General features: G+C 43.6%; 1 protein-coding gene across 1 annotated transcript in view; it reads right to left on the bottom strand.

Annotated features, from left to right (window-relative positions):
* ATF7IP2 (activating transcription factor 7 interacting protein 2) overlaps positions 1–4,219 on the bottom strand; it is a 132,953-nt gene extending 128,734 nt beyond the window's left edge. Inside the window, exon 1 of the mRNA XM_088466764.1 lies at positions 4,049–4,219. Within this exon, the coding sequence (XP_088322890.1) occupies positions 4,049–4,090 (42 nt within the window). The 5' untranslated portion in view covers positions 4,091–4,219. The remainder of the gene's footprint in view (positions 1–4,048) is intronic.
* Positions 4,220–22,775: the final 18,556 nt, after the last annotated feature.

Below are 22,775 nucleotides of genomic sequence, written 5' to 3'. Positions count from 1 at the left end.
GATTGTTTAGTTTGTCCCATTACTTTTGGCCCCTTAAAAAGTGGGAGGCACATATAGAAACCGTTGTAATTCCTACACCGTTCACCTGATTTGGATGTAATTACCCTCAAATTAAATCTGAAAGTCTGCAGTTAAAGCACATCTTGTTTCATTTCAAAGCCATTGTGGTGGTGAATAGAGGACAAAATATGAAAATTCTGTCAATGTCCCAATATTTATGGACCTGACTATTTGTTTTATAAATAAAAAGAAGTATATACATATAATTGCATAAAACCTATGTGTCTGGCGATATAAACAAAGTGTTAAAAAACAACAACAAAAAAATGATAAGAAGGCTAAACTAAACATTGAAAAGACCACCCTTCTGCATTGACACTTGTAAATTCTTTGACGAAATCACTGAAAACAGGGTCGGAGAAACATCAGCTGACTTGTCTCTTAATGACATAAATATTGGCATTAAGGACTTCAGGGAGTGTGGAGTGTCTATCTGGTCCATAATTAGCCCTATTAGCACATCCATTGCAGTCAGTCAAGGGAACTGACCAGAACCTGCTGTGGTCAGATGCACAGCCATTATTGACAGCTCAACACCAGCAGTAGAAAGTCCGTTGTGACAACACAGCCTGCTGCAAAGATTCCCTGCTACAGTTTGGTTCCAAAAAAATACATCCAGTGTGGGCAATTGGACCCGATGAAGTGGAGTACACCAAAAGTGCAGTGTATCTACACATTCGACCGTTCTTGCAACTGTTCTTATGATGGTATACCAAAGCAGGGCTACCTCGAATACATGCACAAGCCTTCCCTCTTCTGAAACTCACACACATGATGGGGAATGAAACGAACAAATGTATTCAAACCTCAGTAACCTAGTTCAGAAAATGATGGAGTGTCCAAAAGGGGTTTGTTTAGGCCCCGTAATCATGCCTCATCTCCTGCCCATTATGCTAATTTCAAGTACAACCGCTGCGAGTGTAGCCTGGAAAAGAAAGTGTGTACACGCTGGTACAAATCATTTTCTTTTGATATTTCGGAAGCCTGGGATCAAAGGTCGCAAGTTTGTTTGTATAGGTGCGTACGTCCTTATCGGCACTCTGGTCCAGACTTCCAATTGGTAGTATAGTTGAACGGACCATTGCATCTAAAGTATGATTGTATAGGTGTTTACCAAACTTTACAGCTTAATGTCTACCTTCTTTGGGGGATATAGTCAGCATCCCAGAATGCCGATGGTCTAAATACTGGTGCTGGGTTCCCGGCTCCACTATCCAGACCACAGACATCCCGAAGGTGAGTATTGGGGGTTAGGCCTAAGAGGGGTTGGGTTAGGTCTAGGTCTCGGGGAGGGAGGGTTAGGGTATGGGTTAGTAGTACTATACTTCCCTACGGGTGTTGGGATGCCGCTGTCGGTATTCTGACAATGTATTCCTATGTGCACGCATACGTAATCGCAATGATATCGCTGTACAGATTCCTACAGCTTCTCATAAGTCCATATAATGCTTTTTTATAACTCTCAGGATTGCTCTATTTCACCAAGCTGTATGGGGCATGTGGTGAAATCTAAAGGGAACATGTTAAGGTATTATGGCATTGCGTGCGACATCTGTATTTTAATGTGTCATCTCTATTTTTTTTAATCCTCCAAACCATACATTATGATGTGCCACAGAAGCAATGTTTTTAAAATGATGGGTCTCTGGAACCCACTTAATTATAAGCTAAGTGCGGTCAAGGATATGTTGTTCCATCCACTAACAGGGGTATTCAACAAGCGGAACTTCACATCCCAGCGTGCCTTGCCCCAGTTTCGCTAATAGGGCTAAAACTGACAGGGCATACTGGGAAATGTAGTTCCACAGCAGCTGGAGGGCCACATGTTGAATACCCTTGCCCTATACACTTCTAACATAGGGAGAGACGCACTTAATTTTTTTGTGGCCAGTTTAATATCTCCTGCATAGCCATTATCAAAAGAAAACAGGGCCAATTATCATGGGAATGTATTATAAAAGCAGATGCTGAAGAGGGAGCGTGTTAATTTCACCTCTTCGGTGATTCCAGACAGGCCCTTTACGCCAATGGTGACTGGTGCATGCACTGGTTTCTCCTATTCAGCAGCACTTGTGCATCAGTGTCAGTGAGCATGCAAGAGTAATGCAGGTTACACATCTAAACAATTCGATTTGTAGATGACGATCCGCTTCACTCATCAGTGATTTGTCAGGGAGTTGGCAAAGAACATTTTAATTCCCAACTTACCAAGTCAGACCATTTTCAGTTATGCATCGGGAAAAAAAAACTGGCCAAAATTTTGGATTTTCATAATCCCCCCCACCCAGGCATCGGCAGAATGGGGAAGTGTCCCAATTGAGGCTAGTTGCATTAACCTATAGCGGCTCTCATGAGACAATTTCTGGCTACATAGTGATTCAGATAGCCAGAGACATACACAAACGTCAGTCAGACCTAAAGAAATGCTTAGAACCTGCCAGCTGGAATGGTAAGGTAAGTGCCACAAACTTTCATAAGTTGTGGTTCCTGATCGGCACAATTGCAAAGTAATGTTTCGCCAATAATGAAGGAGGAGCTGATGATATTTGTGATGCATGTTCGTTACACACTTTCATATATAAAATAACTGCTGCACGCAACATGAGATTTGACCTATTTGGCAAATCTCTCTCTTGGTGAATTTATGACATGTCTTAGTGAGACACACCTTAAAGTTTGCATATGCAAATAGTACAACTAGCCATATCCTAGAACAGTGTGGCCAAACCAGTCCTAAAGGCCCCTTAAGGGCTGTTTCACACGCGTCGGTTTTCACCGGCCGCCAAAAACTGCCCAAAGCCGGAAGTTTTTTTGCCTGTGGATATGTCCCTTTCACACACACAACGGTTTGATGCAGTGTGTGCTGGTTTTGCCTTGTGTATGATTTTTTTCCCTATCTTTAACACTGAAACCGTGGACGGCAGCCGTCCTTGTCAGTGGATATTCTAGGCTGTAACACGGCGACCGTGCTGTCTGAAATGACCCATCTGCTTACATACTTTATTAAAATTACTACACTGCAAAAAACCTGCCGGTTTTTTGCCAGCCGGGGAGAATCAGCATGTTTGAAATAGCTCTAAACTGTTCAGGTTTTCCATATCTTCTGTGCATCTGTAAAGTGTGTCAGGAACGAATGCACTCCTGTGCGCCAACTCGGTGGTCTGGAAAACATGACCCGAGTTATACAATAATCTTGCGAAGCAGCCGACCCAATGACTGGTTTGAATGATTATCATTCAGTGTATGGTACTGAGTAACAATCATTCACAGCCCAAAAATGGTCTGGTTTGCTTTGTTTCAAACCTGTCTAGTCCACACAACCATCATTCAGCGGACTTGTCAGTGGATGGAGATGCCTACATACATCCAGAATGATTGTGCAGTCTCCGCTTTCCTCCTCCATGGCTGCTGGTAGTCTATAACCAGCTTATGGTGAACCCCAGTTCTCTGTAGAAGTGCTGACCAATTACTGGGCCAGCTGATGGGATCCATGCTCCCAGACCAACCACAGATGCCAAGTTTTACTTAACTTTTCATAAATCTTCCTCTAGCTACAGTAACAAATAAAGTGATATAGGAGAGAAAGGATATAATAGTGTCCTCCATGTTACCACCGTTGCATCACTTACACAATAATGCACATCACAGATGACTCTCCCACACCCATCAGGAACAATCAATACAGTTTATTGGTACGAACGTTGCTGCAGAAAGCTGGTCAGTATATAAATGCTCGCTGGTAGCTTAGCGGAAATAGACATATGCACTAAGGAAAGCTGTGCATGGCTGCCATGTCCTGTGTAGCTACCAGGATAAAAAGAACAGCCCAGGCTGCATATCCAGTTACTGCCAGTCCCGGGTACATGGCTGGAAGCGCTGCTCATGCTGCCACGTCTGGGGTATGAGCCCGCAGACACAAGGCAGCTTCGCATCCGTCACATCGGGGGTAACCGCCCGCCCAGCACGCACTGTACTGTACTGTACTCACCATGTCACTCCCGGCAGTGCAGCCCACACCGGCCGCCTCCATTTCTACGTTGTTCCTCTAGCCCGGTCACGTGTGCTAAGACGTCACACAGCACTCCTGCTATACTTGGACAGCGAGTACTACCCTACCCCTTCCCCTCCCCTGGCCGTATGTCACGGTTGGGGGCGTCACCGTGTTCGGGTATCCTGCACGTGTAAAGGCAGAGCGCGCAGTGTGAGCGTGAACTTTTCTGGCTACGTCCAACCTCGAAAGAGGCGGGGTTCTGTCAATAAGTGGGTGGAGTTAACATGCTACATTTTGTAATTAGTCATGGACAATTGGAGAGGCCTTGCCTTGTCAGTCTTTTGGATGGATATGGGATCATTACTTGCCAATCAATATGGCAAGCTTATCGCCATGGGGACTATCTACCTATTTTTAACAAATAGGTGGTTTGCGCATGCACACTGAGGACCCTACTTATTGACAGAATGCTGTTGAATACCTCTCTGACAGCGCAAGCAGTGGAAACACAATTATTGATCCGGAAAATGGGGCTGATTCGGAAGTTGACGCAGAAGCAGCCATGGCAGTGTCTATTGGCAAAATGCCCACTGTTCGTGTCCTTAGACGCTGAAATACAGATTAGTGCGTGTTTAGACCCTATGGCCGATGCAGTTTCTCCTTCTGAGTATGGCCTCCTATGGGGTTCCAGACAATAGATAGTAAAAAGGTCTAGATAGACAACAGATGTTAGGCAATAGGTCAACGGGGATAAATGGATGACATGGTTGAGTACAAAAGGTCGACACAAAAAATGGTCGACTTTTTGGGGGGGCTTTGTTAGGGTTAGGCACTTACCGGAGGATTAGGCACTAGAAGGGACGGTTAGGGTTAGGCACCAAGGGGAGAGTTAGGGTTATAAAGCAAAAAAAAGTGTCGACCAATTTTGTGTTGATCTTTTGTACTTGTCGACCATTTGTACCTGTCGACCTTCATGCATAAAGAACTTTTCTGTCAACCTTTTGTCCCTGTTGCCTGTCTAACATCTGTTTTCTATCTAGACATTATCCATCTAATTCCTGTTGATCTTTTATACCAAACCCCCTCCTATGTCAGACGTTGAGCGTCTGTGTACGCAACAACTATCGCTCGCGGCACTCCCATAACACAACTATAAGACAGACTTGACACAAATCAGGTACGTAGGTACCCTACTTGGTGCTGCAGATTAACTGACTAGCGCATGTCACTGCCACCTGTCCTGGTCTCCTATAACAGAAGCAGTTCCCAGCTCCTGAGTTCCAACATCTGTACTACTTTCTGCACTGTTTCACCTGAGTGCTTTCCTTCCAGTTGATTCAGCCTGTCAACTGCTCTTACCATTTTGCAACTAATGGTGCATACACGCGGTAAGATGAAAGATTTGAACGATTTTACCAAAGATTTGAACGATTTTAGACTGTATTAAATTGAATGGAATCATCCAAATCTGACTGTAAACACATCAGATGTCAGATATGGTTATCTGACAAGCGGGAACACGCATCATTCATCGTTGCAGGCTCACATGTCAGATTTTCTTTCACAATTAAACGATGTTTAAAATTGTTATCGTTCAGATCTGACAGAAAATCTGACCGTGTGTATGCACCATAGAGTTACAGTACCATCTGCTCACCTGTTGTAAACAGCACTACCTTACACCAGTGTGCTGTCTGCCTTCAGCAGCAAGGATTCAATCATAATTACAGTCTGCTATAAATAGCCTCCTGCATGCCGTCTCTCACCTTTACCAGCTGTGTTCAAGACCTGTTACTGACAGGATGTAGTGGTCATCCTGGCTACAGTCTAAATACTGGTGCCAAAATCCTGACAGCATCGGAGTCCCGGCACCAGTATCCCGACCGACGGCAAAGGTAAGTATCGCCAGTTAGGGGTGGGTTAGGATGCAGGGTTAGGTTTAGGCACTAGGGGGAGGGTTAGGATTAGGGAGGAGGAGGATAGGATTAGGCACTATGGGGAAGTTAGGTTTAGGCACCGGGAAGGGGGTGTTAGGGTGCGGGGAGGGGGAGGTTAGGCTTAGGCACTAGGGGGTAGGTTAGGTTTAGGCACCGGGGAGGGTTAGGGTAGGGGTTAGGATTAGACTTACCTTGTTTTCTTATGTGTGTAGGGATTCTGACTGTCGGGATGCTGCTGTAGATATTGTGACCCGCGGCATCCCGACCGCTGGTAATTCATACCCAACCCGTTACTGACTGTTAATTCCTTGTCATCCACAAACACACATACAGTGTATTACAGATTGATCCATCCAGTACTCATTCACACTCATATGAACTAAGCTGCTAAAGGTATAGCTAACACTGGCAGGTAACATACATATTCGTACAACAGACTTAGATTTGCTCTGTTCTTCTATATCATGCAGATATTCTGAATGATAACTGTCATTATACCTCCTAATCATCAACCATCAATGGTTATTAACCTTTGCTGGTTAATGGCCATCCTTAAATCACAGTCCCTATTGAGAATAATGGGGACAGCGGTCTGCAGGGTTAGCTTAATGCTGGAGATATTTGTGATATCTCATGTGTTAGATCCCTGCTTAGGAGATTCACCCCCATGTGCAGTTGAGGAGTCAGGGAAAAGTTAATTGCTGGAAGTGACAGTGATTAGCGGGGAGGGGGTTTCCTTGATTAAGGGGGCACTCCAGGATGTTATGGGTCTCCTTCATCGTCTATCGGCCATGTTTCCTTTTAGTTACTGTCCTGCACGGGACATGGCATGCGGGCGACTTCCAAACGTAAGAGGAGCCTCCGTGGCACAGGAACGTCCCGGTCCATCCTACCTCCCTGCTGACTTGAGTCTTTGTATACTAGGCTGCTATAGGACAGTGCACAATCAGGTGCTTGCTGAATGATGTGGATATAGCAGTTTCCAAACAGTTACACAGCCGCAGCTTATGTCAGTTGGTATAACACAATAAAAGCCAGTCCGTCAGGAGATACTGTCAAGTTAAAATTGCGACATTGTATTTAAAAGCTACTTTGTTAGCATGTTTTGTTCTACCACAGAACTTTTGCAAGACAATGATGTAGGGAACAGCAGCTGGCTGGCTCTATCAAGGCTGGTTAGTCACAGGCGCCAAAAATAGACCAATATCGCCATTTGACAATCATAATGGGATGTAACCATCTGACACCTGTGGTTGGTGGAAAGGAGAGGGGTTAAATGATGATATAAGAAAAGGGAATAGAGCTAGCAGTTTCCAATATATGCTGCTGTACCATAGCAGGTATGTAAACAATAGGTTATGTACTAGAGGTTTATTAATACCTAGTGGAGCCCATGTGTTCCAGTGCCCCCTCAGTGCAGCTAATGACCCCTCCTTCCCATACCTTCAATATATTATCGGGAAGATGGAGCATGCGCGAAATATAGCAAAACAGTGGGCGAGAGTCTTTGCTATCACCAGGACCATCTTCCCTAAAGATATCACCCAAATGATTCTGCTGCCAGTAGAATATATAGGGAAAACCCTGAGTGACACACAACAGAATCTGTTCAGGGTACATGGTGTGCAGCACAGGGCCCTGCACACATTTAATTTATACGCCAGTGGCTTCCAATTACAGTAACCCCCAACTGGTCATGTTTTGGGGATTTCAGTCTATGGAAACAGGTGAGATAATTACTGTCCCATTAACATAGATTAACTCATCTGTGCATGATCACATAAATCCACAAAACAAGACCTATTGTGGGTACTTGAGGACTGGAGTTGGAAACCACTGATATATGCCACTGTTCCGTACCCATTGCCTGCTTCTATTTGCAATTAATAGCATAGATTTTTAATATTAGTAGGTTACTGACCTTGGGCCTGATTCAGAGCCAGACGCTATTTGCGCTCGCTCGGTCAGAAAAAGGGGCCGGCTATTTAAATTGAGCGCTCGCTCTTTGCAGTCTGTTGACGCCTCTATGTCTGAGCGAGCGAATGAAACATGCGCTCACTATTTTGTAAAGACGCCCCCTGGCCGCTCGCATTATACGTCATCTCCGCTATTTATGATTAATCGAGTACATCGAAAGGCATCTGAACTGTTCGCAGTGCTTGTGGTAGGTTTATCCTACTGCAATCATGCAAGCAGTTCAGGCTAAGAGACAACCAAGTGACGTGGTCGATGACACTGGTTTGTTAATTATGCACACCCTTAAAACGCCTGTTTTGACCGTTTGGCACGCCAGCGTTCGGATCTCCACTCCCCGTTTTCAAGCACCTTCCCCTGTTACCACCCACAAACGCCTCATCCTGTCACTTAAATTAGCAGGCACTCGCTATTTGGCGAGCGCTCGATTTCCGATCGCACTGACTGGTTGGCGCATGCACATTACATCCCATACGCATGCGCAGTTGTGCGAACATCGCTCGGAGCGAACGAGCGGCAGCTTACGAGCGGCTCTGAATCAGGCCCCTTATTTCCATTTTCTGCAAGTGACACTTTATTAACACTCCAGCCAACCGCGTGCAGGATGCACCATGTTTCACAGGGATGTAGTCAAGATACTGGCAGCCTCAAGGCCGCCACTCTCTATGTCAATGCTGAAATTCCAACAAGGAATTGCCCGTTTGGCACGCCTGCGTTCGGATCTCCACTCCCCGTTTTCAAGCACCTTTCCCTGTTACCACCCACAAACGCCTCATCCTGTCACTTAAATTAGCAGGCACTCGCCATGTGCATGAACGAGGTAAGTCCGGGGTACCCATCCTGTTAGACGCGGGGGATGGTTAGGTTTAGGGAAGTTAGTCGAGTGAAGAAATTGCTACTAAAATGAATACTGAAATGAAGCACTGTATGAACCACATTATGTCGATCATGTACTCCAGCATCTTGCTAGAAACACCAGATCATATCTCAAAGACTCCACTGAAGTCATAAAGAAATTGAAGACTATTGTCTGGAAATCTGACTATGTACTGGCTTCAGTGGATGTATCATCCCTATATACAGCTATTGATCACCAACATGGACTAGAAGCCACAAAGTTTTATATGGATAAAGAAACTTTTAATATGGATTTTAAAACTTTTATATTGGAGGGTATAGAATTCATTTTATCCAATAATTTATTTTGGTTTGACAATGCCTATTACCTTCATCTACATGGCATGGCTGTGGGCACCAGATTCGCCCCAAGTTATGCCAATTATTTATGGTATGAGGGACATGAATTTGGGGTGAGTCTGGTGCTTTGGGCTCATTACATAGATGACATCTGGAAAGGGAATGTGCTATCCTTGGAAGCCTTCTGTGAATATCTGGACATTAATGATAGGAACATTGACCTAACTTTTCAGATTAGTAAAACATCCATCAATTTCCTAGATCTCACGATCTTTATCGAACAAAATTAGATTCATATTAAGACATATATCAAGCTCACCGATTGTAACTCATATATTCCTTTTGATAGCAACCACCACTCCACTTGACTAGCATTGGTCCCGGGCAGCCAATTTCATAGAATCAGAAAGAATTGCTCTAGATTAAAAAACTACAAAGAACAAAAATCCATGTTGAAGGAACAATTTAAAAATAAGAGATATACTGAAGAAAAAATTACGAAACCTTATGAAAAGTTTGTGACCCAAAACCAAGATGACTTACTAACATCAAGAATACAGGATACATGTAGGAAAGATAAAAAAGATTTGAGGATACCATTCATCACCAAGTATAACAGTCAACATAAGTTCTTGGAAAAAATAATAAGGAAACATTGGGGCTTACTACTTCAAGATCCCATTATCAGAGAACACCTTCAAGAAAGACCAAAATTTGTCTACGGTAAAGCAGACAATTTAAGGAAGAAATTAGTAAAAAGTGCATTAGAAACAGGACAAATACATAAACCAATCAAATCAAAAGGATTTTACCGATGTGGCTCTTGCCCTATGTGTAAAAACTGTAAAAGTAAAGATGCAGTTATCACTAAATATATCTCCAGTCATAACAATAAAGAGTTTCAGAATAGAGATTTTATAACATGCCATAGTAAAAATGTTATTTACCTGCTACAGTGTGAATGTAATAAACAGTACGTAGGACGAACATCTCGTAAGTTGAAAGATAGAATGGCAGAGCACCTACGTAACATTAAAAAAGGCGTCACATCCCACGTGGTGTCTGCACATTTTAAAGATAAACACAAATGTAATCTGATAAATTAATCTCCTTTTGTGGAATCCAGGTAGTGTCTAATAACTGAAGGAAAAATGACATGGAAGATCGCCTAGCCAGAACAGAAATTCGCACCATTTTTGATCTGGGTACCCTCATCCCCAATGGTTTTTATAGGCTGATCTCTGCACTTTATACTATAAATGTCCCTGTTATCCATTAATTAGTATTACCTTGCACTTTTGATATTGTTCACCATCTAAGGGATCCTGCTATATGTCCCATTTTTTGGAAGCTCTCGAACTATGAATCTCTATTGGTATTTTAACTTTTAATATTTTTTATTGTTTGCAAATTATTTTTATTGCATGTTTTTATTATAAGTTGTACCACATGATGTTTACATATTTATTAGCACATATGGGTGTTCAGTATTTTGGAGGTTTTGAATTCCATACAGTATCTTTTATTCACACACATCTGTTACTTAAGATTCTGGTAACTGTACTACCTATGATAGATTGAATTTTTTCAGTAACATCGGTGAAACGCATGAATGCCTTCCATCAAGGATTACATATCCGATCCTTGTACAACACACAGCCATAGTGAAAGTTTGGGCACATGCGCAGTGAGTATCATCAGTCATTGTACATGAGTACTCTGCGCATGCCCAACTCTAACCTGACAGCACTCTGACATGGAAGTACGATGGTGCTTCCTGTAAGGACTCGCTTTCGGCGGCAGTCTCTTGCGTTCCACGGTGAAGGAGACTTGAATGTTTGTTCTGTGGAGACCCACATTACCATGACACCGTGGGCAATATGTGCTTCCGGCTGAAGTTTTTTTGCATTCCACAGTAGAATGGGGAACACGCAATATCTTTTATATAAGGTATGGTGAAGCAATTTACTATATGAAATAGTGTTTAGGATAGTGAGACATTTCTGAAAAGATAGAACCATGTATGCATAATAGAATTAAGGTTTTCTTGATTATTGAAAGCATCTGAGATGGACAACCCCATCCCTTTTTGGGAGGGACTGAGGAATTAGGGGTATATAAGCCCGTGCAAAAAGCCCAGACAATCACACCTTGAGAAAGACTACATGTTGAAACGCGTTGGTGGAAGGGCTCCTTACACTGGGTGACTCACAAGAATTAGGTTACCTGCTGTGGAACAGTCCGAACTTTGCTTCCACTACAGGTGATTTATTTCCATTCTTCCCTGCCTTATCACTCATGTCTTGCTTCTTTGTATTTGTATTTTTAATCGTGGTATGAGACATAATAAATCATTTTTGCAACCACTCACTTCTGATGAGTCTCCTCACTCACTTTTTCACATGTGTCTGTGAGGAGATATAGAGGGAAGATAACTTGCCAGGAGAAGAGTGAAGTGTTTGGTGCATCCAAAGAAACCTTTATGAGCATGTTATTACACAGATTACTGTAAGTAGGGTACGTCCTCTATAAAATAGTATCCTGATTTCACACGGGTGCCCAAATTATTGCTCCCTTATTATTCACGGGATAGAATAGCCTGGAAACAAAGATACCTTTATAAAAGGGTACCTCTGTCTAACAGAGTAACTACGACCCACTACTTAACCAATTCATCGCTACTTTTAGACCCTCTTCCCATTTGAACCAAAACTACTACACTATCAGTCCTCTCTTTTTCTTTATCCCTCTCTTATTTTTGAGGAACATCTTTTGAAGCGAACTGCAGAAGAAAATGGATCTGAGAACACACCTTTTTCATGTTCAATGAGAACTTTTTGGACTCATCAAGTGTGATCATTATTATATGTTCACAACCGGGTGTTGTATGTAAAATCTGTATTTTATTCATTCTCATACTTACCCATTGAAATTATATACTATTTTGATAGAGGTTGAGCGTATTTGGGAGTCATCATATATTTTTCATGCAAACTCTATGAACACTGTCTTAGCTACTTGATTAAATAGGGTGGGCAGGGATGTAACTAGGTATTTGAAGGCCCGATAGTAAAAGTGTTATAAGGGCCCCTATGTAATACCCAATGGTGAAAAATTTATATAACGTAACTATGACAAGGAAGATGTTCCCTCCTCAGCTCTGGGCCCCATAGCAGCTGCACCCTTTGCACCTACGGTAGTTATGCCCATGATGGTGGGTATAGTCTTCCTGTAGTGACAGTCCCTTTCCTCTGTATGCTGTGAGATGTGATGGACTGATGTTCCAAATGTTCCAATATAGATAATAATGCGGACCCTTCTAAAGGATTACATGCCTAGCTAACTAATTTAAAAGAGTTACAGTACTTTAGAATATCAGCGGTAAATTTACCAAGAATCCTGTTTAGTCCGAGTTTAAAATCGCTGGGAAATGTTAGTATTTTTCAAGATCAAACACTCAAATTTACTAAGATTCGTGTTTAACAGAATCATGTATTCCAACGGTGTATGCAATCGTGTTTAGTCGTGTTTAATAGTGTGCAAGTTCAGTCATGTTTTGCCCAAATTCTATAGACATGCCCATGAGCAGTGTGTTTGCAGAAGCACTGCACAGATTAGTGTGATCTGTGCAGTGCTTTTCTGTGTGTAAATGTACAGAAAAAGTTACAAATCTTAAAAAAAACTGCGTGGAGTTCCCAAAAGAGCATAACCAGCAACGGGCTCCTTGAGCCAGCCCTAGTCCTAAAAATCTGGGGGAAAAATTGCGGAGGGGTGCCCTGTATTTTAAGAACCAACACCAGGCTCAAATAGCAGGAGGGTAATGCCACAGCCAGCAGACACACTTGATGGGGCCACCCCAGTCAAAGCGTTAACATCCCCAAATAGTCAGCCCAGGCCGGGCATTCCTCGGGAAGTAGGGAATCCCCAAATAAAGGGGTCCACCATCCCGAGTATACCCCTGGTCTGGACTGAAACCTGGGGCTATCCCCCACACCCCTGCATGGTGGGTGCAGATTTGATGGGTATCAAGATAGATTTAAAATACTATTGTTAATTGCAGTAGGACTACAGGTCCCAGCAAGCCTGCTTCGCTTGCTGGCACTTGGAGAACCACAAGTGCAAGCAAGCCCCTGGTACCTATAGTCTTGTGCAAGCTTCTGCAAGAACGCTGCTCACAAGATCATATTTTTGAAAAGTATTTTGGACTGAGTTTGCACCATGTTTTTAATCATGATTCTTAGTCAATTTTCGTTTTGTATTGTTTTCTATAGAAAGTAATGCGAGTTGGTTCGATGGTATATTGAAATCTATTTGACTTTTCACCCGTGTTTTATAGTTCTGACATTTTGTTTTAGGTGGTGGCATTCTTAATTAGAACTATGGGCCTGATTCAGAGCCGTTCGCTATTTGTGGTCGCTCGTTTAAAAACAAGGGGTGGCTATTCAAATGATCCGTACGCACATTGCAGTCTGTTCACACCTCTAAGTCTGAACGAGCGAGCAAAACATACGCTCGTTTATTTGTTAAAAACGCCCCCTGGCCGCTCGCATCCTACGTCATGTCCGCTATTTATTAGATTAATCGAGTACATCGACCAGCGTATGAACTGCTCGCTATTCTTGTGGTTGGTGTTTGCTACCACAAATTTGCGAGCAGTTCTGGCTATAAAATAACCCAGTGACGTGGTCAATGACGCTGCTGTTTTAAATATACACACCCATAAAACGCCCGTTTTGACCTTTAAGCACGCCTGCGTTCGGATCTCCACTCCCCATTTTCAAACACCTTCTCCTGTTACCACCCACATACGCCTCATTCTGTCACTCAAAATAGCAGGCCCTCGCTATATTGCGTACCAACGATTTTCGGCCGCACTGACTGGTTCGCGCATGCGTACTAAAAACCGTACGCATGCGCAGATGTGCAAACATCGCTCGGAACGAGCGTACTGCCGCTAACGAGCGGCTCTGAATGAGGGCCTATGATCTTAAGTACAAAATAGGATTAATATAAATGAGGGGAAACAGTGTTTTGAGTCAAAAGACTGAAGACCAAATTAAAATAACTATATATATATATATATATATATATATATATATATATATATAATATAAATCACTTGCCTGGGTGGAATTCACCTACCCAGTACTGATAACATACAGTACATACAAAATTTTTAAAGTTTTTTTGAATATCGGAGGTGCGATATCTGCTACCTGCTGACAACCAAGTATTTCCTAAGAATATCCATCGTTCCAGTATATTTGAGACCATTTGGAACTTGCAATAGGTAGTGAAGGCACAGAGATTAACCCCTGAAAAAATCTCCAAGGAGATGAAACGTGTAGAGTAACTGTGCTTTTGATTCTAATTTGGTGACTACACCACTACGAATACATACTTTAAACCTAAGTGTGAATTGTCCATGTTCAAATGTGGAACCTGTAAACCTAAGCAGCACCATCTAAAATTGTATTGGTACTGTATAAAATGTTTATTATTGCAATAAATTGTATTATGTTTTTATAAGGGTGTGTCAGGAGTTGGGCTACTAGTTCACTGCGGAGGGTCTGGATAGCTGCGCTCTGCCTGATCAGGACCTGGTGCACTGTGCACCATGCCTGTTTTCCCCGCAGCCATGAGTGGTATCTGCCATATGGGACTCTCTAGCTCTGCTGGGAGATCAGTGTTCAGCCCTGCTACCAGCCGATGGCCCATGCTTCACTTACCTGCACTTGTCGTCACTGCATGGCGCTGCTCCATGGTGTCAATGCTGGCTTATCCAGTCCATGTTTCAGCCATCTTGGTCTGGTCAGCTGATCCTGCACCTGCCAATCCTGCTTAGCTCTTGGGTCAGCTGAGTGTAATTGTCCAACCAGCAACAGGCACTAGGTATATAAACCTCCCTGGACTCTCAGTCAGTGACTGTGCAACATCTCCTAATGGTTACCTTTTGGCTCCTGCCGCATCCATGTTTGTTCCTGACCTAGTACACCTAGCTGTTTATTTACTGAACCCGGTTCAGTACTCCTAAACCAACACTTCCTTCATACCTGGGCTCAATTCAGTGCTCCAGTATACAGTGTTTGGTCTCTGGTACCATTCGCAGATCAAGGTTCCCAGCATTTATCTAGTAGAATATTCTCAGTACTATACTATGGATCCTTGCAGATCTCGCCTGAGTACAATTCTACACCGTGACTGGTACTCTGCCTTTACCACTACCTCTAATATCTGCAATCATTCTGATCATCTCGTGTCAAGTTCCAGCTTCTATACAGTCTGCCTTTGCCTGTTGTTGCTATAACCAGTTCTCCCTGGTCTGTGCCATCCTATGAGGAAAACATATCTCAGACTTTCTCAGTTTGTGCTGCCGGTATCACAGCCAGCAAAGCCTGTTCCATCATGGGAGGCCAATTTCCCTAGAGTTGTGACAGTTTGCACAGACCCAATAAATCTTGATCAGGATCAGGCTTCTGTGGCTCAAGTCCTGCAAAACCTTGCAGCCAGACTAAAGGCTCAGGAGAACACTCAGACACAAGTGCTTCAGTGCCTGCAGGACCTTTCTGCCTGTTTAGATCATCTTCAAGTTGCACTATCGCCTGAGGCTACAGTCACCCCAGTGTCCATACCAAGCCCTATGATGTCTTCTGAATCTCAGTTGCATCTTCCGACCCCAAGTCATTTTGACGGCAATCCCAAGCATTGTCGTGGGTTCCTCAATCAATGCGAGGTCCACTTTGAACTTCTTCTTCTTCTTCTTCTAAAGTGGCGTATGTCATCTCCCTCTTGGCTGGGTCTGCATTGGATTGGATGTCTTGACTCTGGGAGAGAAATGGTCTGGTGATTTCCAATTATCAAGAATTTATCCGATCTTTCAAGAGGATTTTTGACGAGCCAGGCAGGTCGGTGGCAGTCTCAGTTGACATACCTCGGTTTAAACAAGGCTCTGGTCTGGTAGGCCAATATGTTGTCCAATTCCAAACTGTGGCAGCTGAATTGCAGTGGAATAATGAAGCCTTGAAAGCCGCCTACTGGAGTGGTCTTTTGGATAAACTCAAGGATGAATTAGTCACATGAGATTGCCAGATAATTTGGATGATCTGATATCCCTCAGTATTAAGATTGATCTTCGCATGCGTGAACGTGGAGTTGAAAAAAACGCATTGAACGTTAGAGACCTCATCCTTTGCCACAGCCTCACATCAACACTCAGGAGTCAATGAGCCCATGCAAATTAATCATTCCAAGTTGTCGGAAGAATAGAAACATCGTTATAGACAGCAAAATGTATGTAATTACTGTGCATCCTCCAAGCACTTTTTGAATAAATGTCCCATGAGATCGGGAAATGGATGAAGCTATTCAGAAAGGGGGATGTCGGACTAGGGGTTCTCTCTGCATCTTCCCCAAATCAAGATCGTCATTTCCATGTCTTCATAGAAGGTGGCGATTCCTAGTTCCTAGAGTATACTGCTTTGATTGATACTGGCACTGCCAGTAACTTTATCTACTCATCAGTAGTGCAACAACTAGCTGTTCCTATCTGTAACCTGCCTCATCCTAGTACTCTCACTGCTGTGAATGGAAATCAAATAGAAAAAGAAACTGTTCTTCATGTTACTAGACCCCCTCAAGGTGAAGATTGGTGCTTTACATGTGGAGCAAGCAGAGTTCTTAGTAGTTCCAGTCATTACTGATGAAGTTGTTTTGGGTATGCTGTGGCTGCATCGGCATAATCCTCATATTGATTGGTCTAATGCTCAGATTCTCTCTTGGAGTACCTATTGCCAGCAGCACTGCTTAGACCAAGTGGTTCGACTCGTGGACACCAAGACTAATTCCTTGAATGCACTTCAACCATATCAAGAATTTGCCAATGTCTTTTCTTAGCTGGCAGCTGACCAGCTTCCACTCCATCGTCCTTGGGGCTGCCCGATTGTTCTAATACCAGGAAAAGTACCTGCCAGAGGTTGCATTTACCCCCTCTCTTTTCCTGAAACTTAATCCATGTCTGAATATATACAAGAAAATCTAGAGAAAGGATTCATTCGACCATCTTCGTCCCCTGCCGATGCTGGGTTTTTTTTGTAAAGAAGACTCCACCCTTGTATAGATTTTCAGGTCTTAAATTATATAACCATCAAGAACAAGTACCCGTTGCCTCTCATCACAGAGATTTTTTATAGGGTTAGAGGAGCAAAGATCTTCACCAAACTAGATCTTAGAGATGCTTATAGTTTAATCAGAATTAAAGAAGGGGACGAGTTTAAACCGCGGTTAATACATGTGACGGGCATTATGAAAACCTTGTGATGCCCTTCGGCCTATGTAATGCTCCTGCAGTGTTCCATGAATTTGTGAAAGAAATTTTCCGTGACATCCTGTATCGATACATCATTGCTTACCTGGATGATATTCTTATTTTTTCATGTCATCTCAACAGTCATCACCAACATGTTAAGGAAGTCTTGCTCCGTTTATGTGCTAATCAGCTTTATGGGAAAATATCAAAATGTGTCTTTGAAGTTCCTACTATATCTTTCTTGGATATGTGATCTCTGTCTCTGAATTACACATGGATCCTGAAAAACTCAAAGCATCTGAGAATGGGTTCTACCTACGTCTTTGAAAGCTATCCAAAGATTTCTGGACTTCTCAAATTATTACAGAAAATTCATCAAGTTATTTTCTACCATTGTGGCACCCATCTCAGCTATGACCAGGAAAGGAGCCAATCCTGCTGATTGGTCTCTGGAAGCCCTCTCTGCCTTTCACACCCTTAAGCAAGCCTTCTCTTCTGCACCTATTCTATTGCAACCTGATCTAGAAAAACCATTCATGCTGGTGGTTGATGCATTGATTTACGGAGTGGGAGCAGTCTTGTCGCTGACAGCCTCCGAAGGGAGACTCATGATCTGTGGTTTCTTTTTCCACAGATTTTCTCCGGTCGAGAAAAACTACTCCATCAGGGATCAGGAGCTATTAGCCATCAAGCTGGCCCTGGAGGAGTGGAGGTATGTATTAGAAGTAGCAAAGCATTCCATAGCTATATATACTGACCACAAAAATCTTATGTACTTGAAATCCACTCATGGCATGAATCTTCTACAGGCCCGCTGGGCACTTTTTTTTCTCGTTTTATTATTGTTCTTAAGTATCGACCAGGATCCTTGAATGGCAAAGCCGACGCTCTCTCCAGGTCTGTTAAAAGAGGATGAGAAAGCATCTGAACAGAAGTATCCGATCATCAAACCACTGGCTTTTTCCACTACCTCTACATCTTCAAATCCTCCCAGAGGTAAAACCTTTGTCGCACCAGAGTTACGAAACAACTTACTATCTTGGGCACATGATTCTATTTTTCTGGCCACTCTTGTGTCCGTAAGACTCACTCTTTTCTTCAGTGCAACTACTGATGACCTTCTATGAATAAAGATGTACAGGAGTTCATACGTTCCTGCTCTAAGTGTGTGCAGCATAAGATCTCATGGCAATCTCCTGCAGGCTTACTTTACCCCTTGTCGATTACTGTCAGACCCTGGTCCCATCTATTTATGGACTTTATTACAGATCTTCCTGAATCTAAAGGTTACACAGTTATCTGGGTAGTAGTGGATCGATTCACGAAAATGTCCCATTTCATTCCATTGCCACGAATACCTTCAGCTATCAAGTTGGCAAAAAATTTTATATGAGAGATCTTCCATCTGTATGGACTCCATCAAGAAATAGTATCTTATTGTAGAGTCCAATTTGTAGCCCATTTTTGGAGAGCCCTATGTTCTGCTATGCTGATTAAGTTGCAATTTTCATCAGCATATCATCCCCAATCAAACGGCCAGACTGAGAGAGTCAATCAGGATTTAGAGACATTACTCAGAATTTATTTGTCTTCTTCTCAGGATAACTGGGTGGACTTGTTGCCATGGGCTGAGTTTGCCCATAATTTTCACTATCATTCAGCCACAGAAGAGAGTCCTTTTTTTGCCATTTATGGAGTACATCCACGCATTCCGGAATTCCAGTCTTCACCGGTGATAGAGGTACCAGCTGCCAGCGGCGGATTGGCAGGTATTTTTGGCGGGAAGAATCCCGGTGGGCCGAATGGTTGCGGGGCCGCTTTTCTGTGAGGCCCCACCCCCTTATTTATGTCACCCGCCGCCACCGGCCGCCAGGCTTTCACAGGCTCCCGGCTGCCTGTCAGCTTTGTCTGGCCCCTGCCTCACACGAGAAGAGAGGCCAGCGGCACCCTATTTAAACCCGCCTAACATACTGTCGGTGTCACACGCCACGGAAGATACAAGAGAGGAGGAAGGTGGCGTGGACCCGCGACCAGCGGCGGGACATCAAGGGAGGGAGCCGGTAAGCCGTGAGATGAATGGTGGCAGTATGGACTGCTTGGAGCGGCTGGGAAGCCGTGAGGTGAATGGAGGTAGCGTGGAAGCTACTTGGTGTGGCTAGGAAGCTGTAGGAGAATGCTGGTAGCATGGAAGCTACTTGGTGCAGCTAGGAAGCTGTAGTAGAATGGTGGTAGCGTGGAAGCTACTTGGTGAGGCTAGGAAGCTGTAGGAAAATGGTGGTAGCGTGGAAGCTACTTGGTGCAGCTAGGAAGCTGTAGTAGAATGGTGATAGCGTGGAAGCTACTTGGTGCGGCTAGGAAGCTGTAGGAGAATGGTGGTAGCGTGGAAGCTACTTGGTGCGGCTAGGAAGCCATAGGAGAATTATAGCTGGATGGTAGTAGATAACAATGGAGCTCAATGGGTAGGCTCACTTAGTAGACTAAGGGACTTGTTGCACTGGCAATTTGCTAGTGGGACAGGAGGTCCCTTTATAGCAGCTGCTGGAAGCTGGCTGACCAGATCCAAAGGGGGAGCTGCTCCATTGCTGGAGAGAGCATCACATGTCTAGGGCCAAGATGGCTGCACCCATGTCCACTGGGAGTGCGGGTGGAGCACTCATGGATGACAGCCCAGCAGGGGGAAATGGAGTGCAGGTGCCAGCGGGGAGCAGAGAGTGGCCAGCCGGGAGCAAGTGCAGAGGCAGCAGCAGCAGAGGATCGGTAGTGAGTCGGAGAGCCATGGGACAGCACCCAGACAGGTAAGCAATGGGGTCTGTTGCGGAGGTCTTGGCGGCTTGTGACAGTTGTCTATTTACGGATCATGGTTCAGTACTCCTAAACCAGCTTTCAAGCCATAATATACTGAGCTTGCTCAGCACCATTGCTCTAAAGACTTTTTCTATCTTTCAACTGAGTCTGTCTCAGTAAAGAACACTGCCTTCGTACCTGGGCTCAATCCAGTGCTCCAGTATACAGTTCTTGGACTCTGATACCATTCGCAGATCAAGGTTCCCAGCATTTATCTAGTGGAATATTCTCAGTACTACTACTACTACTACGGATCCCTGCTGTTCTTGCCTGAGTACAATTCTACACCATGACTGGTACTCTGCCCTTACCACTACCTCTAATATCTGCAATCATTCTGAACATCTTGTGTCAAGTTCCAGCTTCTATACAGTCTGCCTTTGCCTGTTGTTCCTATAACCAGTTCTCCTAGCTCTGTGCCATCCTATGAGGAAAACATATCTCAGACCTCCTCAGTTTGTGCTGCCGGTATCATAGCCAGCAAATCCTGTTCCATCACTGGAGGCCAATTTCCCTAGAGTCGTGACAGGGTGTCAACAGTTTCTTGATCACAAAATCTACTAGGTTTTTATATGTGAATATTTTTATATTGCAATAGTTGTATTTTGAAGTTTTAATCCAGAACTGCCTTTTCTTTTTACTAATTCTCCAGTATAAACTGTAAAGTTACTCAAGCACTCTTTTACAGACCTTATCCAGTCCCACTAACAGGGGACCCTGTATGAGTAGCTGCTAGGTTCAGTTCTCTGTACAGGCGCAAGATAAGGGTGATTTATATATAATTTTATATATATGATGTGGCAGTATCACCAGAGATGGCACTGGTGAGCAGCAGATTCTGTGTGGGGCAGGGGAGATCTGCCCACACAGAGAAGAAAAGGATTCTGGGAAGATGCCTAAGAGGCTGCCTTGTGGAGAGAGCTCAGGTGTGGGCTTATGAGGAGGCAGACCAGTCAGGTTGCTGTGGGAAACAGTCGATGTGAAACTGTGGCAGCCAGAGAGCCCAGTGAAGCTGAGTGAGTCTATGGGGGCCAGGAGGCCTGAGTCTGTACCTGCAGGAGGCAAGGGGGGACCACAAACTCTCAGACTGTGTGACAACAAAGCAGTGAAGCTGCAGCCTGCGGAAGCCAGGGCCTAAATATGTAGGATACAGGGAAGGCCGCCCAGACTGTATTTGTGTAGCTGTGGCAGTCAAGCAAAGCCAGGCTGGAGCCGCTGATAGACCTGGAAGCAGGCACAGACTTTGTTGGCAGACTAGCTGCACCACGATAGAGAGGGCTCAAGAAGTGAATTAGATGCCCTAAACAGGGGCTAGGTTGTTTATTACTTCTGTTCCTTTGTGTTGTACCTGTTTTTCCCTGCTGGATGTAAAGCACCATCTCATTTATTTTGCTGGAAGGCCAGGTGTGGACTCTAATTCGGCACCTAATCACTGCACCACTGACACCAATTTACCGAGCTAACTACCCCAGGATATCACTATATATATATATATATATATATATATATATATATATGAAAAGTAGGAGAGAATGCAAGGTGCCTAATCGTGTAATATATTTAGTGAACGTATGGTGAACATACAACATAAGTATTATGTGCGTTCCAGATGTTTTCTTGGTAATAATAAATTTATATTTTCCAATAAGGTGATCCAGTGTTATCACAGAGTGAGAAAAAAAAAAAGGTTTTAAATGATGTGCGGAATATCTATAAATAGCTAATCAATATGGATGTTGACCTCTTCCTAGAGGTTCAGTTAATATAGAGAACCAGACCGCAATGAAGAATGATAATATAAATATTTAATAGGGACAGCAGAGTATAATCTACACAACAAAGAAAAAATGTTTTTCCAATAAAAAAGGGGGAAAAATGGGAAAAAAGGGGGAGCAGCAATGCAATAGATAAAAGTACTAAAAAATATTCTTAAAAAATTCCATAAGACTTAGCTGAGTACAAAAGTCTGGTAAAGTGCTGGTGCAAACACTTACTATGGCAGTCCGTTTAGTCCATATATTGGAGGGTGGAGGAGGTCCCAAAGCATTTCATCTATTTCAGACTTCTTCAAGGGGAGCAGGAGATGTGAGACAAGTCTCCAACATGACCCATATTTATATGGGTATAGGGCATATTAAATTAATTGGATGATTTGGCTCCATGTGACCTGCAACCGGAAGTGTTTCTCCGGAGGTTCTGTTTACATGTAGTTCAATCTATTGTCTCAGCAAAGATGGCTGAGTACTCATAATGCAGACCTTTTCAAGTTCCTAACAGCGGTATCTATGGTTAGGCCGGAGACAGATCCCGCTATGGCCCGCTCGTGGAACGTCTTCCTCGACCTCGTCATGCTGGAAGTCACGTGTGTGATGACACGCACATGAACCGCAAATGCTAGGCGGACATTTCCTGGTTAGCCGTGTATCTCCTTAGCGACGGTTACCAGGAACGCTTATTGCAGGGAACA

Source organism: Taudactylus pleione, unplaced genomic scaffold (assembly GCF_031769625.1).
Source record: "Taudactylus pleione unplaced genomic scaffold, aTauple2 ptg000066l, whole genome shotgun sequence".
Classification (NCBI taxonomy): Eukaryota; Metazoa; Chordata; class Amphibia; order Anura; family Myobatrachidae; genus Taudactylus; species Taudactylus pleione.
The sequence above is the reverse complement of the archived record's forward strand: the minus strand, read 5'-3'. Positions and strand labels throughout refer to the sequence as shown.